The sequence below is a fragment of the Salpingoeca rosetta genome (assembly GCF_000188695.1).
Source record: "Salpingoeca rosetta unplaced genomic scaffold supercont1.3, whole genome shotgun sequence".
In the NCBI taxonomy this organism is placed as follows: domain Eukaryota; class Choanoflagellata; order Craspedida; family Salpingoecidae; genus Salpingoeca; species Salpingoeca rosetta.
The window spans coordinates 2,290,998-2,312,830 of record NW_004754931.1 but is presented as its reverse complement, the minus strand read 5'-3'; the positions used below and the strand labels follow the sequence as shown (position 1 = coordinate 2,312,830).

General features: G+C 56.1%; 9 protein-coding genes across 9 annotated transcripts in view; 4 read left to right on the top strand and 5 right to left on the bottom strand.

Moving 5' to 3' along the window:
* PTSG_02060 (uncharacterized protein) overlaps window positions 1-593 on the bottom strand; it is a gene marked incomplete at its 5' end in the record, with an annotated part of 2,112 nt that extends 1,519 nt beyond the window's left edge. Inside the window, 2 exons of the mRNA XM_004997992.1 lie at window positions 132-227; window positions 481-593. Coding sequence (XP_004998049.1) covers window positions 132-227; window positions 481-593 — 209 coding nt within the window. The remainder of the gene's footprint in view (window positions 1-131; window positions 228-480) is intronic.
* A 36-nt stretch (window positions 594-629) lies between these two features.
* On the top strand, window positions 630-7,493 carry PTSG_02059 (uncharacterized protein). Its single transcript, XM_004997991.1, has 20 exons — window positions 630-1,282; window positions 1,545-1,699; window positions 1,919-2,006; window positions 2,259-2,316; window positions 2,520-2,613; window positions 2,795-2,894; window positions 3,026-3,096; window positions 3,295-3,355; window positions 3,535-3,587; window positions 3,893-3,982; window positions 4,170-4,290; window positions 4,510-4,571; window positions 4,726-4,800; window positions 4,943-5,026; window positions 5,278-5,491; window positions 5,777-5,887; window positions 6,127-6,194; window positions 6,397-6,480; window positions 6,687-6,775; window positions 6,972-7,493. Exons 1-20 carry the CDS (start codon window positions 904-906, stop codon window positions 7,099-7,101), a joined length of 2,187 nt encoding a protein of 728 aa, XP_004998048.1. The 5' UTR covers window positions 630-903; the 3' UTR covers window positions 7,102-7,493.
* Window positions 7,342-8,591, bottom strand: PTSG_02058 (uncharacterized protein). Its single transcript, XM_004997990.1, has one exon. The coding sequence runs from the start codon at window positions 8,487-8,489 to the stop codon at window positions 7,515-7,517; it is 975 nt and encodes a 324-aa protein (XP_004998047.1). The 5' UTR covers window positions 8,490-8,591; the 3' UTR covers window positions 7,342-7,514.
* On the top strand, window positions 8,488-8,947 carry PTSG_02057 (uncharacterized protein; the record flags this gene model as incomplete). The annotated part of the gene is made up of 2 exons (XM_004997989.1): window positions 8,488-8,755; window positions 8,904-8,947. 2 exons carry the CDS (start codon window positions 8,488-8,490, stop codon window positions 8,945-8,947), a joined length of 312 nt encoding a protein of 103 aa, XP_004998046.1.
* A 141-nt stretch (window positions 8,948-9,088) lies between these two features.
* PTSG_02056 (uncharacterized protein) lies at window positions 9,089-11,111 on the bottom strand (the record flags this gene model as incomplete). The annotated part of the gene is made up of 2 exons (XM_004997988.1): window positions 9,089-9,105; window positions 9,137-11,111. The coding sequence occupies 2 exons, from the start codon at window positions 11,109-11,111 to the stop codon at window positions 9,089-9,091; spliced, it is 1,992 nt and encodes a 663-aa protein (XP_004998045.1).
* Window positions 11,112-11,165: 54 nt separating this feature from the next.
* Window positions 11,166-13,644, top strand: PTSG_02055 (microsomal delta-5 desaturase). The gene is made up of 3 exons (XM_004997987.1): window positions 11,166-11,271; window positions 12,009-12,152; window positions 12,429-13,644. Exons 1-3 carry the CDS (start codon window positions 11,236-11,238, stop codon window positions 13,620-13,622), a joined length of 1,374 nt encoding a protein of 457 aa, XP_004998044.1. The 5' UTR covers window positions 11,166-11,235; the 3' UTR covers window positions 13,623-13,644.
* Window positions 13,645-14,721: 1,077 nt separating this feature from the next.
* PTSG_02054 (uncharacterized protein) lies at window positions 14,722-16,596 on the top strand (the record flags this gene model as incomplete). The annotated part of the gene is made up of 6 exons (XM_004997986.1): window positions 14,722-14,959; window positions 15,185-15,294; window positions 15,500-15,652; window positions 15,828-15,872; window positions 16,067-16,210; window positions 16,420-16,596. 6 exons carry the CDS (start codon window positions 14,722-14,724, stop codon window positions 16,594-16,596), a joined length of 867 nt encoding a protein of 288 aa, XP_004998043.1.
* Window positions 16,597-17,472: 876 nt separating this feature from the next.
* On the bottom strand, window positions 17,473-19,649 carry PTSG_11828 (uncharacterized protein; the record flags this gene model as incomplete). Its single annotated transcript, XM_004997985.1, has 6 exons — window positions 19,587-19,649; window positions 19,072-19,139; window positions 18,784-18,925; window positions 18,288-18,472; window positions 17,919-18,012; window positions 17,473-17,595 (listed from the first exon to the last, which is right to left on the bottom strand). The coding sequence occupies exons 1-6, from the start codon at window positions 19,614-19,616 to the stop codon at window positions 17,473-17,475; spliced, it is 642 nt and encodes a 213-aa protein (XP_004998042.1). The 5' UTR covers window positions 19,617-19,649.
* PTSG_11827 (uncharacterized protein) overlaps window positions 19,625-21,833 on the bottom strand; it is a 3,842-nt gene continuing 1,633 nt past the window's right edge. The window contains exons 3-6 of the mRNA XM_004997984.1: window positions 21,606-21,734; window positions 20,589-21,314; window positions 20,302-20,397; window positions 19,625-20,167 (exon numbers count right to left, since the gene is read on the bottom strand). Coding sequence (XP_004998041.1) covers window positions 19,955-20,167; window positions 20,302-20,397; window positions 20,589-21,314; window positions 21,606-21,734 — 1,164 coding nt within the window. The 3' untranslated portion in view covers window positions 19,625-19,954. The remainder of the gene's footprint in view (window positions 20,168-20,301; window positions 20,398-20,588; window positions 21,315-21,605; window positions 21,735-21,833) is intronic.

Below are 21,833 nucleotides of genomic sequence, written 5' to 3'. Positions count from 1 at the left end.
AAACAGGAAGATTCAATCATTGGGCAACACCGCTCAGATGTTCACACACACACACACACACACACACACACACACACACACACACACACACACACACACACAGGAACAAGGCGCTTACCTGAGAGCTGGACTCAACGTTGCTGAGGAATTGTGTGTACAAGTCGCCAAGATATGCTGCAGACTCTGCGGGGATCAGTTCCGAAAACTGTGCCGTCACCGTGCTCCAACTACAGCAAACATAAGACAGCGTCATGCAAGATGCATCAGCGCCAATGATCAGTGCATGTACACATAGCACGAACACATACTGCAACTGCACACACACATGCACACTAAAGCGTTTGCAACACAAAACCCACACACAAAACACACACACACACACAAGCACACACAAGCACACACAAGCACACACAAACACAACTCCCATCCACTCCCCTTCACTTCACTCCACTCCCCATCCCATCCCACTCCACACCGCACCTTGCTGCTTCGATGGTCTTGCTTAGAGCGTGGTTGAACGCCTTCACAAACGCCTGCGCCCTGTGCCTGTGCTCGCTGCCACCGCTGCCGTGCTTCCCTGCTTCCTCTGCCATCTTCGCTGCTGCTCAACGGCCAACTGTTTTGCAAATTGCGCTCACGCCCCGTGTTGCAAATTGCACCACAACTCATCAACAGGCAGAAGAAGAAGACAACCACAAACCACAACACCAGCCAACCACCACAACGCCCAGCTACCGTGTCACTGTATCTGGAACGCGGCTGTTCCCCCCTCGCTCGCTCGCTTTGACCCACTGCGACCGCTTGTGTGTTGTTGCAACAACACCAGCTTGTGTCTGTCCCTGTGTATGTGTGTGTGTGCGTGCACAACACCAGAAAACAAGCGACCGAACGTGAGGTGTCGCCATGTCCATGAACCACAACGTGAAGATCGGGTGTGTCTTGCCCGACACCCCAAACGCCATGCCCAAGCTGCTGGAGGTGCAAAGGGGACAAACGCTGCAGGAAATCGTGCACGCGCTGTGCCAGCACTTCAAGGTGGACGACGAAGCGCACTTCTCGCTGCGTATCGTCGAGACCAACCAGTATGTCACCCCGGAGAACTGCAACGAGGTCCTCAAGGACGGCATTGTGTTGCAGCTGGCCATGACCGCGCAGGGCCTCACCGCCCAGCTACTCAGGCAAATGCGCTCAAGCAACCCTTCCGAGAAGGAGCAAGCCATCAAGAACATCAAGAAGGAAACCCACGACAAGACCGTGGCCAAGGAATTTGTTACCCAAGGCGGTACGCCTGTGTGTGTGAGTGTGTTTGCTTGTGAGTGTATGTTTGCTTGTGTGAGTGTGTGTGTGTGCTTGTGTGAGTGTGTGTTTGTGGGCTTGCTTATTTGTGCGTACATGTGAGTGTTTGCGCTTGTTTATTATGTTGGTTGGTGATGTTCCTCTTCAGCCTCGAGCGCAGACGCACACTGGCCAGCAAACGCACCTCATGCGACTCTTCCTGACGCCTGGATCATGTGTGTGTGTGCGTGTGTGTGTGCGTGTCGCAGGCTTGCCGCTTGTGCTTGAAGCCGTGACCATGTTCAGGGGTGCAGGCCTTCACTCCCCTCTCGGCTACTCCCTGCAGGCGCTGGTGAACATTGTGCGCCACGACTTGGTCGATCTCCGCGACCTGCACAAGAAGAACCCAACCCTTCTCTCCGAGGTAACGTCGCCGACGCTGCTGTCGTTGGCGTCGATGGCACCAACACATCCGCACCCATCACCGCTTGCGTGCCGTTCTTCCCTGCTTGCGCTGCTCCCTCCAGTAACCTTTCTCAAAACATCACCGGCGCACTCATTACTCAACCCGTGGTTCGCTTTCGTGCTCGCGCGTACACCCGTGCTCATCTTCGTTGCTGCTCGTGCTCGCGTGCCACACCAGATGATTGCCGACACCAAAGCGGAGAGCGGGTTTGTCATCCACACGTCGCTGCAGCTCCTTGCCGCATATGAACTCCGCGTCCCGGAAGGTGCGCCCACCGCCACATTGGGGTGGCAAGGTGTATTTGGGGGTATCTTGCTGCTTCGTGTGTTCGTGTTGGGATCGTAGTGGGAATTGTGTTGGGCCTTGCTGCTCGCAGGCCTTTGGTGTCTATGTTGACATGCTCCTCACGGTTACTTCCCTTTCTGTCTGTCTGTCTGTCCGTCCGTCCATCCGTCCGTCCGTCTGTCTCTATGCCTCTCTGTCTGTCTCCAACTTCTCTCCCCACGCGCATCGCCAGCGCGAAGAGTGGTGGAGTCGATGATCAGCATCACCCGCATCATCGAGTTTATCAAGCAGTACGTACGAGCCGTGGGGGGGGGGGGTTGGCTGTGGTGTGTGGAGGAGACAAAGGAAATGGAGCCAGAAATGGATATTCGCTTTGTGCATGCTGCTCAATGTATGATATTGACGTCTTCAATGGCATTTGCCACCACTTCTCACCTACATCAAACCTTGGGCGCGCGCGCGCGCGCGTGTGTGTGTGTGTGTGTGTCTGCAGGTTCGACTTCCAGACGCAGGAGTCTGGTCTTGCACTGCTCAATGCGCTCATTCAAGCGCACGCCGGCGACCCCGCCCGCGAGAAGGAGGCAGAGGTGCAGGCAGAACACACCTGCTTGTGTTGCGCAATCGTGTGCTGCCACGTTCACGCTGGCACACCGTCCTTGCACACATGACAACGCACATTGACACACGAACATTTCCACACATGAACACGTTCACAACTATCGACACGTTCACACCACACACCACCACATCTCACCACACCACTGCCAGTCGCTGTTCCGGACATTGGAGGAGCGCAACGTGTTCCGCGCATTGGGATCACGCGATTTCTCCCAAAAGCCCGTCCCGCCCGAATATGCACACCAGCTCTGTGCGTGTACATACACACACGCACATGCATGCACACACACACACACAATGACATGCCTGCGTGCAGTCGATCATGCATTCACACGGCACATGCATGCCCACCCATACTTGCCTCCATGTGTGTGTGTGCAGATGTGTTCCAGAAGTTGTGGCTGCGTCGCCTCGTGCAGCGCTCGTACGCAGAATTTGACTGGGCCGACCAGGTGCGCACTGTGGTGATGGTCGTGTTGAGAAGTGATGAACGTGGGAGGTGATGAAGCTGAGGGAATGCACAACTCTCTTTCAACGCACTTGCGCTCATCAGTTCCCAATGTTGTATGTCTGTGTCTTTCTCTCTCTCTGTGTGTGTGTGTGTGTGTGTGTTTGTGTGTGTGTGTGTGTGTGTGTGTGTGTGTGTACAGGAGGCAAAGGCGAATTTGCAGGCACTCGTGCAGTGTCTTCCCACGCTCAGCGAAACAACAGGTCGGAAAAGTTAGCCACCAAACACACAGACACACACTACAAGCCCTGTTCATACAAACCCTTTGAGTTGAGCTTTAGCTTCATTTGACACCATCCTCGCCTGCGCTCACGTCACCACCGTTCGCATGCACGCGCACACGCACACGCACACGCACACGCACGCGCTCAAATGTGAGCAGACGGAACGGAGTGCTCTACAGATGTGGACAAATTTCGGCTGCTTGGTTTCCAGGTGCGGTGATCCAGGGAGGACGCATACACACGCACATCACATCACATCACATCACATCACATCACATCACGCACACGCACATCACACACACACACGCACATCACACACACACGCACATCACACACACACGCACATGCACACGCACATGCATTCGAACATGCTGCCTCAATTCATTCACAACAGGATATTCTCATCAATGCCCGTCTACACCACGCAACATTGCACCACATGCCACATCACATGCCACATCACACTACATGCCACATCACTCAAACCCGGCCCCTTCTTCCACGCCACTGCGGCAGGACCCGGCCAACCCGGAGACGGAGTTCAGGGAGGCGCCAGGGATGCTGACGCTCGATGCGCTCACGTATTGGGTTCGCAACAGCGAGGACGTAAGCAGACATGTGGCTGCACGCTTATTATCGTCGCGCTCGTGTTGTGTCGGTGTCGGTGTTTGTAGCGTCGGCAGTGCTGGTCATCGCCATCACTTCGTCTTTGTTGTTCTCCTCGCACCCTCATCACCGATGCACCCTCGTCCCTCTCAACACGCAATATACGTAACACCACCGCCACCGCCAGAGCTACACGAAGCTTGCTGCAGACCAGATCTCGCGGCCTGCGCTGTACACATGCCCGTTTGTCGGGATGGCAAAGTCAATGCTTGCTGTTCTCCTACAGGTCCTGCACGCCGAGGATGAATGTACGTCAGTGTGTGAATGTGTATGTGTGTGAATGTGTGTATGTGTGCGTGTGTGAATGTGAATGTGTGTGCGTGTGTGTGTGTGCGTGTGTGTGCGAGTATGTATTGTGTGTGTGTGTGTGTGTGTGTGTGTGTCAATGTGTCGAGCGCGTGTGTGACGCGTTCATCATCCCAACGTTTCTGTGCATCGTCGTGGCTGCCTTGCTGTCGCCACTGCAGTGACGAACGACGGCGTTGAGTATCTGCCCATCCTCTACTCCTCCCGAAATGCCTTCTTCGAGGTCAGCCCTTAAGCCGTACCTGCTCTCATGCGTACATCCAACCACCGCCACGCTGATTGTACCCTGCTGTCTCCCTCATACCACCGTGTTGTTCCTCCCCCCTATCTTACACATCTCCTCCTCTCCCTCATCGCCAACACCACTGCCGCTGCAGATGTTCCTGGCGTGCATGCAGCTTGGACTTCGCACATGGAAGGAGATGGAGGCAAAAGTCACCGACAAACCAAAGGTGTGTGTGTGTGAGTGTGTGTATGCGTGTATGCGCGTGCGCGTGTGTGCGTGGGTTGTTTGCTCTGTCCATGTGCCCCTTCTCATCTGCCCTTGTCTCTGTCCCCGCCATCCCTTCCCTCGACCTCCCCCCCCCCGTGCAGGTGCTGGCGATGGTGCGTAAGCAAATCCAGCGCGTGTTTGAGCTCCCGCGCACATCTGCACCGACAAACATGGACGACTTCAAGGTGAGCCGAAGCCGCGATGCTGTGGTGCAGAACTTGATGGTGGTGCATGGGGGATGTCATACGTGGTGTAGAGTGCATGGCCGTGTTGTGGATGGTGTGAGAGGTAGCGTGGTGGATAATGAGGGCTGGCGCTGCAAGAACAGCACCCGCTGCGTCCATCTGTCGCACTCATATGTTGTGTCCGTGTACATGTGTTAACCCCCCAACCCCACCCCCACCCACCAACAACAACAATGTGCGTCTGCGTACAGAACTGCATGCTGCAGCAGTCGTTCCAAGAGATGCTGGAGGAGCAGAAGAACGAAATCCTGACAGCGGAGGAGAAGTTGTTGCAGTCGGAAATTGTGTCCGGTCTCTACGATCGGTTAACGCGCGACATGACGGATCTCGTGTGCCAGCAGCGGCTCGCCCAGATGGTGCAGGGGGCGTGGTTCGGTGTTGTCGGCCGCGCAAAGAAGGCAAAAGGTGCGCACACAGTCACGGCCCGAGCGTCATGCATGCGTTGTGTGTATGCGTGTGTGCGTGTGTGCGTGTGTGCGTGTGTGCGTGTGTGTGTGTGTGTGTGTGTGTGTACATGTGTATGTGTGTATGTGTACATGAGGTTGTGGGGTTATGTGGTTGTGAGGGCGTGCATGCACCAGATTGCATGTGCTTGTGTGCGTCTGTTCATGGTGTAGCCACTGACGATATCACATAGCCTTCCTCCCCACCACCACCCTCACCTCCCATGACTTGTCTCACTGCGAGCAGCAAGTCGGTTCTACGTGATGCTGGCTCCAAACCACAAGACGCTCCACTGGGGCGACCCCGTTGACCGCGACGTTGCCAGCGTGCCCACACTTCACGACCTCCCACACAAATGTCAGTCGCAACAAGAGAAGGGGAGGGAGGTTCAGGGTTAATTGGAGCCAGGAGCGGGGTTGGCGGTTGTAATGCACAATTGTGCAATTCTGTTGTTGACGTGTACGTCGTGACATGCATGTATGGGTGTGATGCAGTTTCACTCGCATGCAAGTGTGCACGTGTGCATGTATGCCTGCGTTATCGCACTGCTCTCCCCTTCACCCGAAACTAATCCACGTTGCTGCCACCTGCTGCAGGCGACACCTCTGAGATCAAAGTCATCTATGTTGGCAGCGATGTACCGTCCATTGCTGGGAAGAAGAAGGTGATGGCGCGCAGTGTGCTGATGTCAGCGTGGCGTTCCATGTTGATCATGCACGAGCACTTGCATACAAACGCTGATTTTTTTTTTTCAGTCACACACATGCATTTGCACGCCCGCACACAAACCCATACAAACACATTCACGTACACGCACACACGCACACGCACACCGCATTGTGGTTGTCTCGCGCACACGTGTTCAGGTTGAGGATGTTGACAACGCGTTTGCGATTCTGGCGTCGGATATGGAGGAGGCGCTTGAGATGGTCGGCGCAAATGCAACCACGGTCAGTGCAGTGGAGCTGCAGTGCACATCAGCAAGTGATGGTGTTCCCCCTTGTAGTGCGGTGTTGATACTGCACACAGATCCAGCTTTGACTGGTTGCCTTCAACACGACCTTTGCCGTCAATACCAACACGAATACCAACATCAACAACAACAGAACGTCAACATCATGCTTACCACAACACCCAACACAATCACTTCCATCAGACTGCCGTGTGGTTGGATGGGATCCGTGCACTCGTTGGTCAGGACATGCAAGAGGCCTCATCCCTCTCCGAAATCAGACGCCTGGCAAAGTCCGTTGCATGCCGTGCGACACTGGCTTGCTCGCCACCAAATGTGTCTTCTTTGGAACCTCCTCCTACATCTTCTTGCCTTTTCTTGCCACTTCTCGCCTCCGCACACCCGTTATTCACCACACACGCATACACACACACACACACACACAACACACACACACACACACACACACACACACACAACACAACACAGGATTGAGCTTCGGCTGCACCTGCTCAACCTGCACGGGCTGGACATTCCAACGAGAGCGCCAGAGGTCCCGCCGCTTCCTGCTGACATGAACTTCCAATACACCGACATGGATGACGGCGTGTGCGCGTGAGGTGCAATTGCTTCGGGTTGTCGTCGTGGCGTCGTGGTGTGTTTGGTCTTTCCATTGCCGTGAGGTGGGTGTTCTTCTCGGGCGCATGCTCTTGCTGTTTGTTACGACACGAATACGTCCCTCTCGTTGTTGTTGTTGTTGTTGTTGTTGTTGTTGTTGTTGTTGCTGTTGTTGTTTTGCTCGTCAGGCGTTCTGTTTTCCTTTTGTTTGTTTGTTTGTTTGCTTGCTTGCTTGTTTGTTTTTCGCTTCTCCTGTCTGTTTACTCTGATGCCGCTTCATACAAAGTGTCTTCATCATGGCAGTGACTCGCTACTCTCCTCCGAATACAGATACACACAGTAATTCCCCAAAGCAAACCACAATTCACATGCACAAACAATACACACAAGCACAACACGCGCACATGGCTGCCGTCAGGGCGCAAAGCGATCTGGTGCGAGCATGTGCAGCTGAAAGCCTTGCTGCCATGCTGCTTGCACGTGTTCAGGCACCGCGCCACCAACAACAACTTCCCCGCCATCATCACCATCATGATGGTGCGTCATAGCCGACTGGCCCTGTGCACGGTCAGGGTCAACATCTGACACACCAGCGGCATCCCCGTTGTTGCCTGCAGGCAAGACTGCACCCTCCGCTGCCGCCATCACGGCGCGCGAACCGCCAATGCCTGTTGCCACGGGCGCGGCCTGCTGCTGCTGCTGGCTGCGTGCCCGCTGCTGTCTGCGCTGGTGCTGTCGCAGCTCCTGCTGCACCCGCCGCACCCCAGCATCGTCGTCCACGGCAAGACACGCCGTCACAAGCGCCTCGTAGTGCTCGTCTGTCAGCGCGTGTGCGTGTGTCTGTGCACGCGCGAGGGCCTGCTGTGCGCCGCTGATGTCGAGCTGGTCGCTGTATGCGCGGATGATGTGCAGATACGCGTCCCCGGACGGCGTCATGCCTGCGTCCTCCATGTCCCTCACCATGGTGTCTGCCCAGCGAACGGAGCCCGTAGCGGCCGCGACCACGGCCAGGTCGGAAATGATGGGCGCCGTGTCCTTCACCCCGCGGTCCGCTGCCCGCTCCATTAGCGCCAACGCCGACTCGACGTCGCGCGTGGTCCTGTACACGCGCATGAGCGACGCGTACCAGTGGTCCGGCACGCGCGCATCGGGGTTGCCGCCGTCGTGCTCGTCCTCCAGCGATTTGATGAGAAACTCCAGGCGCGATGCGTCGCCGGCGGCCTCGTAAGCACGCACAACATGATTGTACGTCTGCTTGGTGGGCTGCACGCCGAGGAAGAGGAGACGTGCGAGCACGCTCGTAACGGCCTCCGTGTCCGGCACCTCCGCATATGTGGCGATGAGGAGGTGGTTGATTTGCATCACCAGCCATTCCTGGTCTGGCGTCATGCTGCTGCTGCTGCTGTTGCTGGCGGGTGTGGGCGGTGCAGCCGTTGCATCATTCGACTCACTGGCATGCTCGGCGTTGTTGTTGTTGTTGTTGTTGTTGTTGTTGTTGTTGTTGTTGTTGTTGTTGTTGTTGTTGTTGTTGTTGTTGTTGTTGTTGTTGTTGTTGTTGTTGTTGTTGTTGTTGTTGTTGTTGTTGTTGTTGTTGTTGTTGTTGTTGTTGGTGGTGGTGGTGGTGGTGTCGTCGTCGTCATCAACATTCATTGCTTGTTGCATGTCACTCATGTGTTCGAGAGCAAACGTGACCACTTGCTGTGCCCCTGTCGTGTTGCCGGCCATCCTGAACCCCCACATCGCTGCCAGCAGACACGATGTTGGCGGGAGGCGACCCGTCGCATCCTGCATCTCCCGTGCCAGCGCGCGCCAGCTCCCGGGATCACTGCTGCACGCGCGAGCAATGAAGCGAGCAAGCCAGTGCTCGTCCGTCACAACAGCGCGCACCGACTGCTGGTCTTGCTTTGTCATCTTCCTCTTCTGCTGCGTTCTCCCGCTGCTCTTCTTCCTCTTTGTTTGCGCATGTTGAGTGGCGGCGCCTGTTTGCTTCATGCCCGCGCTGTCGCTGTCACCAGCACCAGCAACACTGCCGTCACTGCCAATGCTCCTCTTTCCTTCCTTCGCCTCTTCCTTCTGCTGTTCTTGTTCTTGTTCTTGTTCTTGTTGCTGCTGGGTCACCATGGCATTGAAGATGGCGTCTGCAGCCTCGACGTTCCCCTGCCACGCGTACACCATCATGTGCCAGAAGCGGGTGCGGCTGGACGGCAGCACGTGCGACGCCGCCATGGCTGCCAGGGTCGCCTCCACCTCATCCACGGCGCCGCGCTCGGCAAACGCGTGCAGCAGCGCATTCCACAGCTTGACGGTGGGCTGCGGGTGGCGGGCGACGCAGTCCTCAAACGCGCGCTGGGCAGAGCCAATGGCGCCGCACCTGCGGAACGCATCGACAAGCGACACGTAGAAGTTGGTGTCCAGAGGGTAACCCTGGCGGTCGGCGTGGAAGGCGATGGCGCGGATGGCAGCGAGCGATTCCGCCGTTGTTGGCAGCTCCCGCGGGCGCAGGAAGTGGCTTGCAGCGCTGCTGCTGGTGCTGGTGTTGGTGCTGGTGCTGTTGCTGTTGCTGGTGGTGGTGGCAGGTGTTTTGCGGTCATCGCTCGTCCTGCCTGTGTCTTTTCTTCCTACGTCGCCACCACGAGACGCATCAGCACCGCGATCAGCGGCGTGGCGGCGGCGGCGGCGGTGCTGAATGGCGCGAAGGCGACGAATTGCGGCTGCAGGCGACGACGGGTCGTGGACAACGATGGTGCTGTGCGCGTATGCATTGAGCAGCGCCTCGTAGTCCCGCAGCGTTGGCCGGATGCCAGCCTGCAGCATCGTGTCAAAGAGCCCTGTCGCCTCTGTGGGCCACCCGAGCCGCCCGTACAGCGCGAGCATGAGCCCGTATGTCTGCGGCGTCGCCGCGGGTGTTGATGGCTCTTGCAGGAGCTGTCTGAACGTGTCCTCGGCAAGAAGCACGTTGCCTGAACGCAGGCAGGCCGTGAGCACGGCGTTCCACATGTTGATGGTGGGGATGAGGTTGGCCTGGCGCGACTCCTGCAGCGCGGCCCAGCACTCCGTGTCCATGCCGCGCAGTGCATATGCGCGCACCAGTGCCTCGAAGCAGTCCGTGTTTGGTGCGACGGCATGCGCCTTGATCATTCTGTTTCTGAATGCGTGCACGCACAGCGCCTGGTATTCCCTTTGCTCTGCCATTTCTCGCAGCACGATGGCCCAGTGCTCGGCTGTTGGCGCGCCAGCTTCGTGTGCGGAGCCCTTGGCGTTGGGAGGGAGCTGGTTGCTGCGTGCTTGGTGCTGGTGTTTTGCGTGCAACTGCTCCAGCAAGGACAGGGCGCGCACGGGCCCACTCTGTGCCCGCTGTTTGCTGGAGGTGGTATTGCCGTGCTTCTTGCGGCGCGCAGGTGCACTGGCCAGCGCACGCAAGCGCTCGGCGAGCTTTACATTCACAGGTGCCCTGGCACCTTCCGTTATGTCTTCTGCTGGCTCACCCTGCGAGCTGCGCGCAGCATGTGTCAGCGTTCTGACACAGATCACCCGAGGGGATGCTGCTCTTTGAATTACAGCTGTGAGAGTTGCTGTTGCTGTTGCTGTTGGTGCTGCTCTCTGAACGGCTGCTGTGAAAGGTGACGCTATTGCTGTTGTTGCTGTTGTTGCTGCTGTTGCTGTTGTTGCTGTTGTAGCTGTTGATACCGCTCGCGCAGTTGTTAACGCTGCTGTTGCTGCTCTGAATAGCGCAGCACACCTGGGCGCAGCTGCTGTGTGCCATTCGTGTCTTATTCTCACATGACCATGAACACCACGATGACCACCTCCACTCAATAAACTGCCGCTCCTTTCACCACCACCACCACCACTACCGTTGCTGCCACTGTTACTGCTGTCAGCTATCTTGCCTAGCCTCCTCCTTCTCCTCTGCCCGCATCGCAACACCGCCTGTAGAAGCCGCTGCCGCTGTTGCTGCTGCCCACGCAAGCACGCCACCACCGCAGCACCCTCAAACACCCTCAGCATCATTCTCCTCCTCCTCACTCGCTCTTCTTGCAACGTGTTGTGTTTAGATGTATCTGTGTGTCGCCGTGTCGTCTCAAGCAGAAATTGCCGAGTCAGCACTGCAGCACGTGCAGAGTGGTACGGGCCCATGCGATCGATTGGCCAGTTTGCCCCGCAGTCATCGGTGCGTCACCCGAAGTGAGAATAGATGGTGTGCATTAATTTTTGTGTGCCTTGTGCGAGTGCTGCAACAACGCAACAGCAAGAAGACAAAAAGGTGCTTGCACTGGCTTTGCTTTGCTTTTGGTTGGTGTGAAGGCGCGTGCTGGCTTGCTCTGGCTTGGATGGTTGATGTGCTGCGGCGATCTCCGCGCTGTGCTTGTGGGGCTGTTGCTGTGTGTGTGTGGGTGATTGGTGCAAGATCCCGTGGCGGTTTGCACATGGTCAACAGGCAACCAACGATTGTATGGGTCGGTGTATTGCACATCGCACAATCATTTCACACAACGTGTGCGATCGTGGTTCCTTGCTTTGCTTGCTTGCTTGCTTGGTTTCTTGCTTCACTTGTTGCTGATTGTTGTTCACACATTCGCGCACATACACAAATCGCACGTGAATCCATCCATCCATCCATCCAATCCAATCCATCCATTTGTACCCACGCTGCACCCCAAACCACAGTTAACCGCAATCAAGGTGTGTATGTGTGTGTGTGTGTATGCTCAATGAGTCGGCTTTGTTTCCCTTGCTGCTTCCCACGATTGCCACACACACACACACACACACACACACACACACACACACACACACACACACACACACACACACACACACACACACACACATATATATATATACACACACACGCACACACGTCCATCCCCCTTAATGCCTCCTCGCTCCTTTTCCTGTTGAATGCAGATGTCGGCCACAACAACGAAGAAGGTCAACACCAAGGCCATGCGTATCCATGGCAAGTGGTACGATGTGGAGGGCTTCAACCACCCCGGCGGTCCCGTCATGATCTCTCTCGGCAAAGGGCGTGACGCCACAGGCCTCTTCGAGGTGGGTCCTTGTTGCTTCTTCATTATCTGCATCACCTGCACGACGTTGCTCGTGGCGTGGGTGGACGTGGTCGCGCTGATTCTTTTCGGTGCAAGTATGGTGTATCCAGCCGATCGCAGGACACACATTGCACTCACGCTGCATGTGACACACACACTGCACTCACACATACACAAACGTACACATACAAATACACACAAACACGCACCAAACAACACACCATGCATACGCACACTCACACGCACAACACACACCAACACACGCACACATACACAGTCCCACCATCCCTTCACGAGCCGCGCGCGGTTGGAGAAGCTGCTGGCCAAGTACGAAACACACGAGCCGTGCCGCCTGCTGGACGAGAGCGACCAGGGCACCGAGTTTGAGTGGCCCGAGTACGAGAACAAGGACGGCAAGGTGGCCGACGGTGCGCCCGTGTCTGCGTTTGGCAAGGAGCTGGTTGACCAGGTGAAGCACTACTTTGAGGGCGAGGCCAAGCGCCGCGGCGTGTCCCTGCTCGACGCCACAAAGGCCACCCCGATGCGCTGGCTCGAGCTCTTTGTGCTGTTTTCCCTGTTCCTGGCCACGCTGCCCGGCTTCTTCCGCGGCGAGTACTGGACCCTCATTGCCATGCCGCTCACCTACTGGGTCATTGGCGTCAACATCTTCCACGACGGCTCCCACTTTGCCCTCTCCCGCCACTGGCGCGTCAACGCGCTGGCCACGTACATTGGCTGGTACTTCAGCTCCCCGATTGAGTGGTACCACCAGCACGTCATTGGCCACCACGTGTACGCCAACATCCCGCGCAAGGACCCGGACCTGTACCACAACAACGCCATGGAGCGCCACACCCACACGCTGCGGTGGAAGCCCATGCACGCCCACCAGCCGTCCACGTGGCTGCCCATCTGGGTCATTGGCACCTTTGCCATGAACTACCTGAAGCCCCTGCAGATGGAGATGTCGGGCCACTACAACCGCGCCGTGGCCAAGATGGAGATGACGCGCTCCCGCTGGCTCCTGCACTGGGCCGGCCGCGTCTTCGTCTACGCCATGTGCCACCTCCTCCCGTTTGCCCTCTTCCCCTGGCCAAAGGCAATCCTGTTTGCCGTCGTCCCCGTGACCATCGTCTCGCTCTGCTTCATGCTCTCCTCCCAGATCAACCACCTCACCAGCCCCAACATTGACCAGTACTCTTCCGACTTTTACAAGCACCAGGTGCTGACGAGCCACACGGTTGGCAAGGACAGCTACCTCACCTTCCTCTTCACGGGCGGCCTCAACTTCCAGATTGAGCACCACCTCTTCCCCTGCGTCAACCACTGCCACCACCGCGCCCTGCAGCCCATCGTGCAGCGCCTGTGCAAGAAGCACAACGTGCCCTACCACTACACCCCGACCCTGTACCAGGCCTTCCGCAAGTACATTGACCACCTCAAGGAGCTTGCCGTCAAGCCATCCCAATAATGCGCCAACCTCTTGCTCTCCTCCCCCACCGCCCGTGTCATCGCGTTCATTATCCAGCTTAAGTCGGTGCGGCGGTGGGGGCCAATTGTCACGCGTTGATTGCTGCTTCTTCTGCCTGTTTTGTGTTATTGTTGTTTTGATTCTGAACCTTCTTTGCCCCCCTGTTTTCTTCGGTACATTTACAACACATCGCTTTCCAAGTGTGTGTGTGCTTGTGTGTGTGTGTGCTTGTGTGTGTGTGTGTGTGTGTGTGTGTGTGCTTGTGTGTGTGTGTGTGCTTGTGTGTGTGTGTGTGTGTCGGGTCAAACCCACGCGCTTGGCTCTCTGCTCGTGTGTTACAGCGTGCACGCCCTCTGCTTGGTGCAGCTGTGCCTTTTTCTCCCTTTCCCTTGTTCATCCTTTCAATTGATTAGTCGCCCCCTCTTACCTCCCTGTCTTTGACGTTGTGCCTGCCTTGTGCCCTACCCTGCGAGAAAGCAGGCATATTGCTTTCTCGTGCGTGCCTGCGCACCACCTTCCTCTCGTCCTTCTCCCGTGTTGCCATCAACACATCAACTGCCAATTTGCTCTGCTAGTCTGCTTCTTTCCCTCTCCTCTTCGCATCACTGCGTGCGGTGTCGTGTGCGTGGATTTGATTTGAGTTCTCGTGTTTTGTGTGTGTGTGTGTGTGTGTGTGTGTGTGTGTGTGTGTGTGTGTGTGTGTGTGTGTGTGTGTGTGTGTGTGTGTGTACTTGTCTGTGTGTGTACTTGTCTGTGTGCACGTGTCTGACTACTCTTGTCTCTTCCACAGAACAACAACAACCGTTCACCCAACGTCAAGTGAAGTCAAGCGTGTCCATCACCACCACCACCACCATCACCATCGTCGTCGTCGTCATCATGTCACGACACCTCACATGACGTGTGCGCACAAAGAAGCAGCAAGGCCCAAACAACGTTTTGGAGGATTGTGCAACACTCAACACACAGAAACAAGGCAGCAACGAGCAAAACACCACGAGGCACAAGATACACAGCAGCAAGGTGCAGGATACACTACAACCATCCAACGCGGGCCATCCAACGCACTCCACATACACACACAGACGAAACCAAGAAGATGGGCGAGGATGCGTCTGCGGCCAGTGGCACTGGTGGGCTGGAGCGCACACGACTGGCATACACGCTAGCGGGCGCGTTTGGTGGCTGTGTTGCTGGACCTGCAGTGGACATTGTGCTGTATCCAATTGACACAGTGAAGACTCGACTGCAGAGCGCACAGGGCTTCTTCAAGGCAGGTGGCTTCAAGGGCGTGTATCGAGGCCTCTCATCGGCGGCACTGGGATCGGCTCCAGCAGGTCCGTGTGTGTGTGTGTGTGTCTGCCTGCTTGCGTACCCTGTGTTTCTGCCTTTGTTCCTCTCCTGCCTGCCTATGTTCCTTCCTGCCTGCCTACATCCACCTGTCTGCCTGCCTATGTTCCTGCGTGTTGTTGGACATGCATGATCAGCAAACCCCCTCCCGCAAACACACCCTCACTCACTTACATCCGCAACTGACCTTTACATCTGCCGTGTGGGTGCAGCGGCATGCTTCTTTGCGAGCTACGAGGGCACCAAGGCCATCATGGCTGGGTTTGTGCCAGACGACTACGCCGTTGTTCGGGAAATGACGGCGGGGTCTGTCGCAGAGATGGTGAGTGAGTGATGAGACATGTGATACTGCATCGTGGTCGATCCACTTTGTACTGATCGCCGGTTGGCTTGAGTGCTGCTTGCATGTGCAATCGCGCCTGTACTGAACGCCTCGCCTGACCATCCCATCACCACCCCCGCCGCCACCGCCGCCGCCGCCGCCACGCTGACTCTCGTCACTCACCACCACTGTATCTGCTTTGCAGACAACCGCTGTGGTGCGGATGCCGTTCGAGGTGGTGAAACAACAGTTGCAGGCGCACGTGCACCCGACCACGTCCGCCTGCGTCTCACATATCCTCAAAACCAAGGGGCTCCCGGGCTTCTGGGAAGGCTACGTATCCCTCGTCATGCGTGAGGTCAGTGATGTGTGGGGGGAGAGGGGCATTGTGGACATGCTAATGCATGTGCCAGTGTATGTGCGTGTGCCAGTGTATGTGCGTGTGCCAGTGTACGTGCGTGCGCTTGTTCCACACGCTCACGCACTGACGTATACACACATACACACACGCTCGCTCGCCCGTCACCTTGCAGATCCCGTTCTCCTTCATTCAGTTCCCGCTGTACGAATCCCTCAAGGTACACCTGCGCCTCTGCGACTTGGATTGTGGAACTGTCTTGTTGTGAACGTTCGCTGTTCCGTCCAACAACAAGTACAAGCTTGTGTGTGCGTGTGTGTGCGTGTGTGTGTGTGTGCGTGCCTTAGCAAACTGATGGCCTTACCCTTGTCCATCGATCACCTGACTCCGCGTCTTGTCTCCCTGCATTCACAGCGCGGCGTTGCACGCCTGGAGAAGGTGGAGGTGAAGGACCTGCCTGCGTGGCAGGGGTCCGTGTGCGGCTCCATCGCTGGCGGCATATCCGCTGCTGTCACAACGCCGCTAGATGTCGTCAAGACGCGCATCATTCTCCAGCAGGTTGGCGTGTCTGTGTCTGTGTGTATCTGTCTGTTTGTCTGTCTGTCTGTCTGTGTGCCTGTGTGTCTGTGCGTCTGTGCGTCTGGTTTGAAGTAGCGTTTGTCCGAACACAAGATGGCTTCTGCCCCTTTACACCAACACGCACATACACATACACATACACACATGAACTCACCCTGCCGTCTCCCGCCATTTGTGCCACCGGACAGAACACGGACAACGTTCCGCGCGCGCTGGTGCACATCTACCAGCGCGAGGGCATCAAGGCCCTCTTCGCTGGTGTTCTGCCCCGCACGGCGTTCATTGCGCTCGGAGGCGCTATCTTCTTTGGCGCGTTTGAGAAGGCCAGGAAAGTGTATTGGACCCTGCACGACAAGTTTGCATAGGCGGTGGTGCGGGCGGGGGTCGTGATTGCGGTGTTTTTCGGGCGGTGAGTGGAACAGCTTTCCACCAACACTGTGTATGTGTGCATTTGTGTCTGTGCGCGCGCGCGCGCGCGCGCGCGCGCGTGTGTGTGTGTGTGTGTGTGTGTGTGTGTGTGTGTGTGTGTGTGTGTGTGTGTGTGTGTGTGTGTGTGTGTGTGTGTGTGTGTGTGTGTGTGTGTGTGTTGGTTGCGCTTGGGTGCGGTAGTACAGTGGCTTTGGCATACGTGTTATTTGCGTGATTGTTGCAAGAGCTCTTGAGCTTTTAGGATGACGTAGTCAACCATCATGTGTTGTGGAATGATCATCAGTGAAGGTTGTTGCCGCTGTTCCAAATTTGCTGTTGCTGCTGCTGCTGTTGTTGTTGTTGTTGTTGTTGTTGTTGTTGTTGTTGTTGTTGTTGTTGTTGTTGTTGTTGTTGTTGTTGTTGTTGTTGTTGTTGTTGTTGTTGTTGTTGTTGTTGTTGTTGTTGTTGTTGTGGTGCGGGGAGCTCACTTGTTTGTTACCCTGATGTCAAGGCGTTGGTGCCGTTGTATTGGCGTGGTTGTACTGTGCCAAGGTTGCTAGGTTGCAGTTGTAAACAGTGAAGCAAGCAAGACAAAAGAAAAGCAAGAGAGCACTCTGAGGAACAGGTGTGCACAACACTGCCACACTGAACCGACACGCGCTGGCAGATACATAGGAGTCATGTCGGGCACAGCACCCATGCGGTGCTTCGTCACGTCACGTGGTCGGGCAACGCATGGTGTTGCGTGTGTGTGTGTGTGTGTGTGTGTGTGTGTGTGTGTGTGTGTGTGTGTGTGTGTGTGTGTGTGTGTGTGTGTGTGTGTGTGTGTCGCTTCACTTCAGCTCCAACGTGTCCAGCGTTGAAAGCACGGCGTCCCAATCACGAACGCGAACAACGCCCTCAGGGAGAGCAGTGTCGTCGGCCGCATTCCACGAATACTCGCCAAACAGCAGCACCTGTTTTGTGTGTGTGTGTGTGTGTGTGTGTGTGTGTGTGTGTGTGTGTGTGTGTGTGTGTGTGTGTGTGTGTGTGTGTGTGTGTGTGTGTGTGTGTGTGTATGTGTGTGTGTGTGTGTGTGTGACGATGCGGGCAACAGTGTGGGGGAAAGGAAACAACGAGCGATATGACAGACACAGACGCAGACACAGACACAGACACACGCAGAGACGCAGACACAGACACAGACACACACGCACACAGACGCGCACAGACACACACAGACACACACACAGACACACACACAGACACACACACAGACACGCACACACACAAGAGCAACCTTTTGGAGGTGGCCGGCGCATTCTCTGGCGTAGTGGAGTGCGTCGTCTATCAATACTGCAGCGCCAATGGCGGTGCACATCTCGGGCTTGGACCTGTTGCAACAAGTGGACGGGTGGAGGGGATGTGAATACAGAGGGGATATGGCTACACGCGGAGTGGTGGTGCGCAAGAGACGACCAGGGCACACGCATGCAGACGTAGATGTGCAAACAGACAAACAGACAGGAGTAGATTTACAGACAGACACGTACAGACAGGCACACACATACATACACACACACAGACGCACAGACGCACAGACGCACACACGCACACACACACACACATACACACACATACACATACATACACATACGAGTGACCGTACTTCTTCTCGCCGTGAAGGCCCCAATGATTGCCAAAGAGAATGCTCTTGAAGGTGTTTGGAAAGTGCGTCTCCACCCACTCGTGGGTCTCTGGTGCGATGATATGCTGCCTAGATGTCACAATGACAAGGTCGTACTTCTCGGCCAGCTTGGCAAGCGCCTCCTGTGCACCAGGGACCAGCCGCAACTGACGGTGGACGCATGCGTGATGAGAAGTGAGAAGTGAACGGTAGAGGTGAGGGGGGAAACGAACAGGAGTGGCGCAGTCGCACAGTTCACAACATACGAACCAAGCACGCGCACTTATAGAGCACAGCAAACATCACACAACGCGCGCGCACACACACGTACACACATACGCACACACATACACATACACACATACACACATACACACACATACACACACATACACACATGCACACAGACACACATACGCATACATACATACACACATGCACACACACGACGCGCACACAACTACGTAGGTCAACGCACGCCGTTCTTGAAGTGCTTGGACTCCAGAAAGTCGTGGACCTTCTTGGACGACTCTTCCTTGGTGCCTCCCCAGACATCCTGGAACGTGTAGCTGTGAAAGTCGCTTGCCTTGTACGTGGTGCCATACTTGTCATTATGAAACCTGCACGCAACACAACGGGCGCGATGCACAATAAGTGTGGGTGCTGGTGCTTGGAGGGGCAGCATCATGGCCATTGCCACAGGCCAGCACGGCAGCAGTGCAACCACGTTGAGATGCCTGCAGCAAATATGAAGAAGGTGACTTACTCGCAGAGCGCATCGACAAAGTAGCCTAGCACCTCGTCCAAGTCCACGGCAATGACGGGCCGCTTGCCCTGCGCAACAGTCAACCGTGACAATGAAATGAGCAGGAGCCAACCTGCAGCTCATCCAAATCACGGCACACGGCGAGCAAACACATGCACACAACGTGCAAACACATGCACACGGCGTGCAAACGTATGCACACGGCTCGCACACACACACACACACACACTGACACACACTCACTCACTCACTCACTCACACACTCACACACTCACACACTCACTCACACACACTCACTCACACACTCACACACTCACTCACACACTCACACTCACTCACTCACTCACTCACTCACTCACTCACTCACACACACACACACACACACACACTCACACACACTGACTCACACACACACACACACACTCACACACACTGACTCACACACACACACACACACTGGCACACACACTCACTCACTCACTCACTCACTCACTGACTGACTGCATGCGACCCACGTGCTCAAAGGTCTCTGCAAGGTGTTCCATGACAGTCCTTCGTTGTTGTTGTTTAAGTGCACACACAGCCAAAACAAAAAACATAAGACGGCTTTCTTTCTCCCTCCGCTTCCCACAGGACAACAGCACCGTCGTTCCAGTCCTCTCAGCTCTCGTCGCATCACAACATATGTTTCCCTGCTCCTCCCTGCGACACTCATACACACACACACACATACCTTCTGCCTCGCTGCAAACAACCCAGCGATGAAAGCACCATGAAAGGCAACGAAACAACTAAAATGAAGCAAGCAGGCCGCAAGGCAATGACATGCCACCACAACCACCCACCACCGCTATCAGCGCCATCACCAGGACTGCAAGAATGCTCAGCAGTCGTGTGTGTATGTGGCGCCGTAGTGAACACGGTACGCGTCCTCCTCCTCCCTGGCACGGAACGAGTACGAAGGTGCAACACGGCGGTGCACAACCTGTGGCTTGTGCGCGCCCAACACCACTGTGCGCTGTGACCCCATGCTGTCGTCTGCCGTGGGCGCTGCAACGCCGCCTCGCTGCTGCGCCTGTGACACGTGTTGAGCCTGCTGTAGATTGCAAACGTGGCGCAATGATTCCCCGTGTAAGTACACGCGTTGCTCGACAGAACCACCCACACGCACATACACAACCGCACATACACACACGCGCGCGCGCACACACGCACACTGTGTGGACAAACCATTTGCTGGGCATGCTGCAACCAGCCGCCGTAAGCGCGCTGGTACTCGGACTGGATCTTCTCTGCTGTTGCGCGCTGGCGCATGTCAATACGGCGCTGTGTAAACGGGCACATACGATGCACCTGTGAGAGGAAGTTGAGGGCATCGCAGGCGACAGAACAACACGAGCACAAGAACACCAACACAACTGGACACAGCACGACAACCAACACACAACGAAGACGCACCATCACAACACAACACAACACAAGACAACACAACACAATAACGCGACATTGTGACGCACCAAAGCCTCTACCAGCCTCTGCTGCTCTGTCGACAATGCAGGCTCCTGTGGCTCCTGGTGCTGTTGGCGAGCAGAGCCGCCACGTGTCGGTGTGGACTGCACCCGTGCAGGAGCATGGTGTTGGCGTTGCTGTGGTTGCCTCACTCGCTGCTCGTGACCATGGTGTCCGCTTGCTGTGCGAATGTTTCCACCGCGCGTCTGTGTGCTCTCATCCTCGCAGTGCAGGAAGGAGCTGTCTGTCTGAACTACCTCGTCGCGACACGCGTCGGACTCAAAGGTCACGGTCAGCGCATGTTGCTCAAGGGGCTCGGTGACATCATCGCCACCGGCCACGTGCATCGGCTGCTGTTGGTGTTGGTGCTGTTGGTGTTGCTCGTCCTCCACAGGCGGCGAGTACTGGACTGCTCTGTGCTGCGATCTGCGTGCTCCCGTTGCATGCGCCCTCGCCTGGCCGACACCCATGTTTCTCTTCTGCGAAGCCGCTGATGCTGATGTTACTTGTGCTGCCGATGGCTGTGCGTTTCGTGAAGATTGTGACACGCGGGGCCCACCCCTTACAGCCACCTGCTGCCCGCTTGCTTCCCCGTGTCGCCCAGACTCGCGCTCGTACGCGTCGTAGTCAAACGGGTGCGTGTGCAGCGGCTTTGCCCACTCCTTCTGTGCGTGGCGCGGCAGTCGCTCCATGTATCCCCGGTCCAACGCAGCGTGCAGTGCATGCACATCAACCTATTTTGCATGAGTGAGTGAGTGGGTGTGAGTGTGTGTGTGTGTGTGTGTGTGTGTGTGTGTGTGTGAGTGAAAGAGCGTGTGTGTGTGTGTGTGATTGGTTGTTAAAGTGTTGGAGGATCAGCAAAGGAATGAAAACAACATGCACGCACACCCCCACGTACGCACGCACAAACGCACACACACACACACACACATACCACGTACGCACGCACACATGCACACATGGCGCATGGTGTCCGCAGTTCAGACAGACAGAGAGACCGAGAGAGGGGGGGGGTCATGGCACACCTCTTTCGAAGCGCGAACGTTGAACGTTTTCTTGTTCTTCCACGCTCCAATCTGGTCGTTGTTCCAGCCGTAGTGAGCAAACGGCGGCCGCTTCTTCTTGGGCTTTTCTGTTCGCACGCGCACGTTCTCCTGTTTACGGACATGAACAAGCGTGTGTGCGTGCGTGTGTGTGCGTGCGTGTGTGTGTGTGTGTGTGTGTGTGTGTGTGTGTGTGTGTGTGTGTGTGTG

Excerpts from the sequence above, each read along its gene's own strand:
- PTSG_02059 (XM_004997991.1), top strand. The coding sequence starts at position 904 with ATGTCCATGAACCACAACGTGAAGATCGGGTGTGTCTTGCCCGACACC. Across the intron at positions 1,700-1,918 it reads ACCCAACCCTTCTCTCCGAG|ATGATTGCCGACACCAAAGC; the intron begins GTAACGTCGCCG and ends GTGCCACACCAG. Across the intron at positions 6,481-6,686 it reads TCGGCGCAAATGCAACCACG|ACTGCCGTGTGGTTGGATGG; the intron begins GTCAGTGCAGTG and ends CACTTCCATCAG.
- PTSG_02058 (XM_004997990.1), bottom strand. The coding sequence starts at position 8,489 with ATGACGCCAGACCAGGAATGGCTGGTGATGCAAATCAACCACCTCCTC.
- PTSG_02055 (XM_004997987.1), top strand. The coding sequence starts at position 11,236 with ATGCGATCGATTGGCCAGTTTGCCCCGCAGTCATCG. Across the intron at positions 11,272-12,008 it reads AGTTTGCCCCGCAGTCATCG|ATGTCGGCCACAACAACGAA; the intron begins GTGCGTCACCCG and ends TGTTGAATGCAG. Across the intron at positions 12,153-12,428 it reads ACGCCACAGGCCTCTTCGAG|TCCCACCATCCCTTCACGAG; the intron begins GTGGGTCCTTGT and ends ACACATACACAG.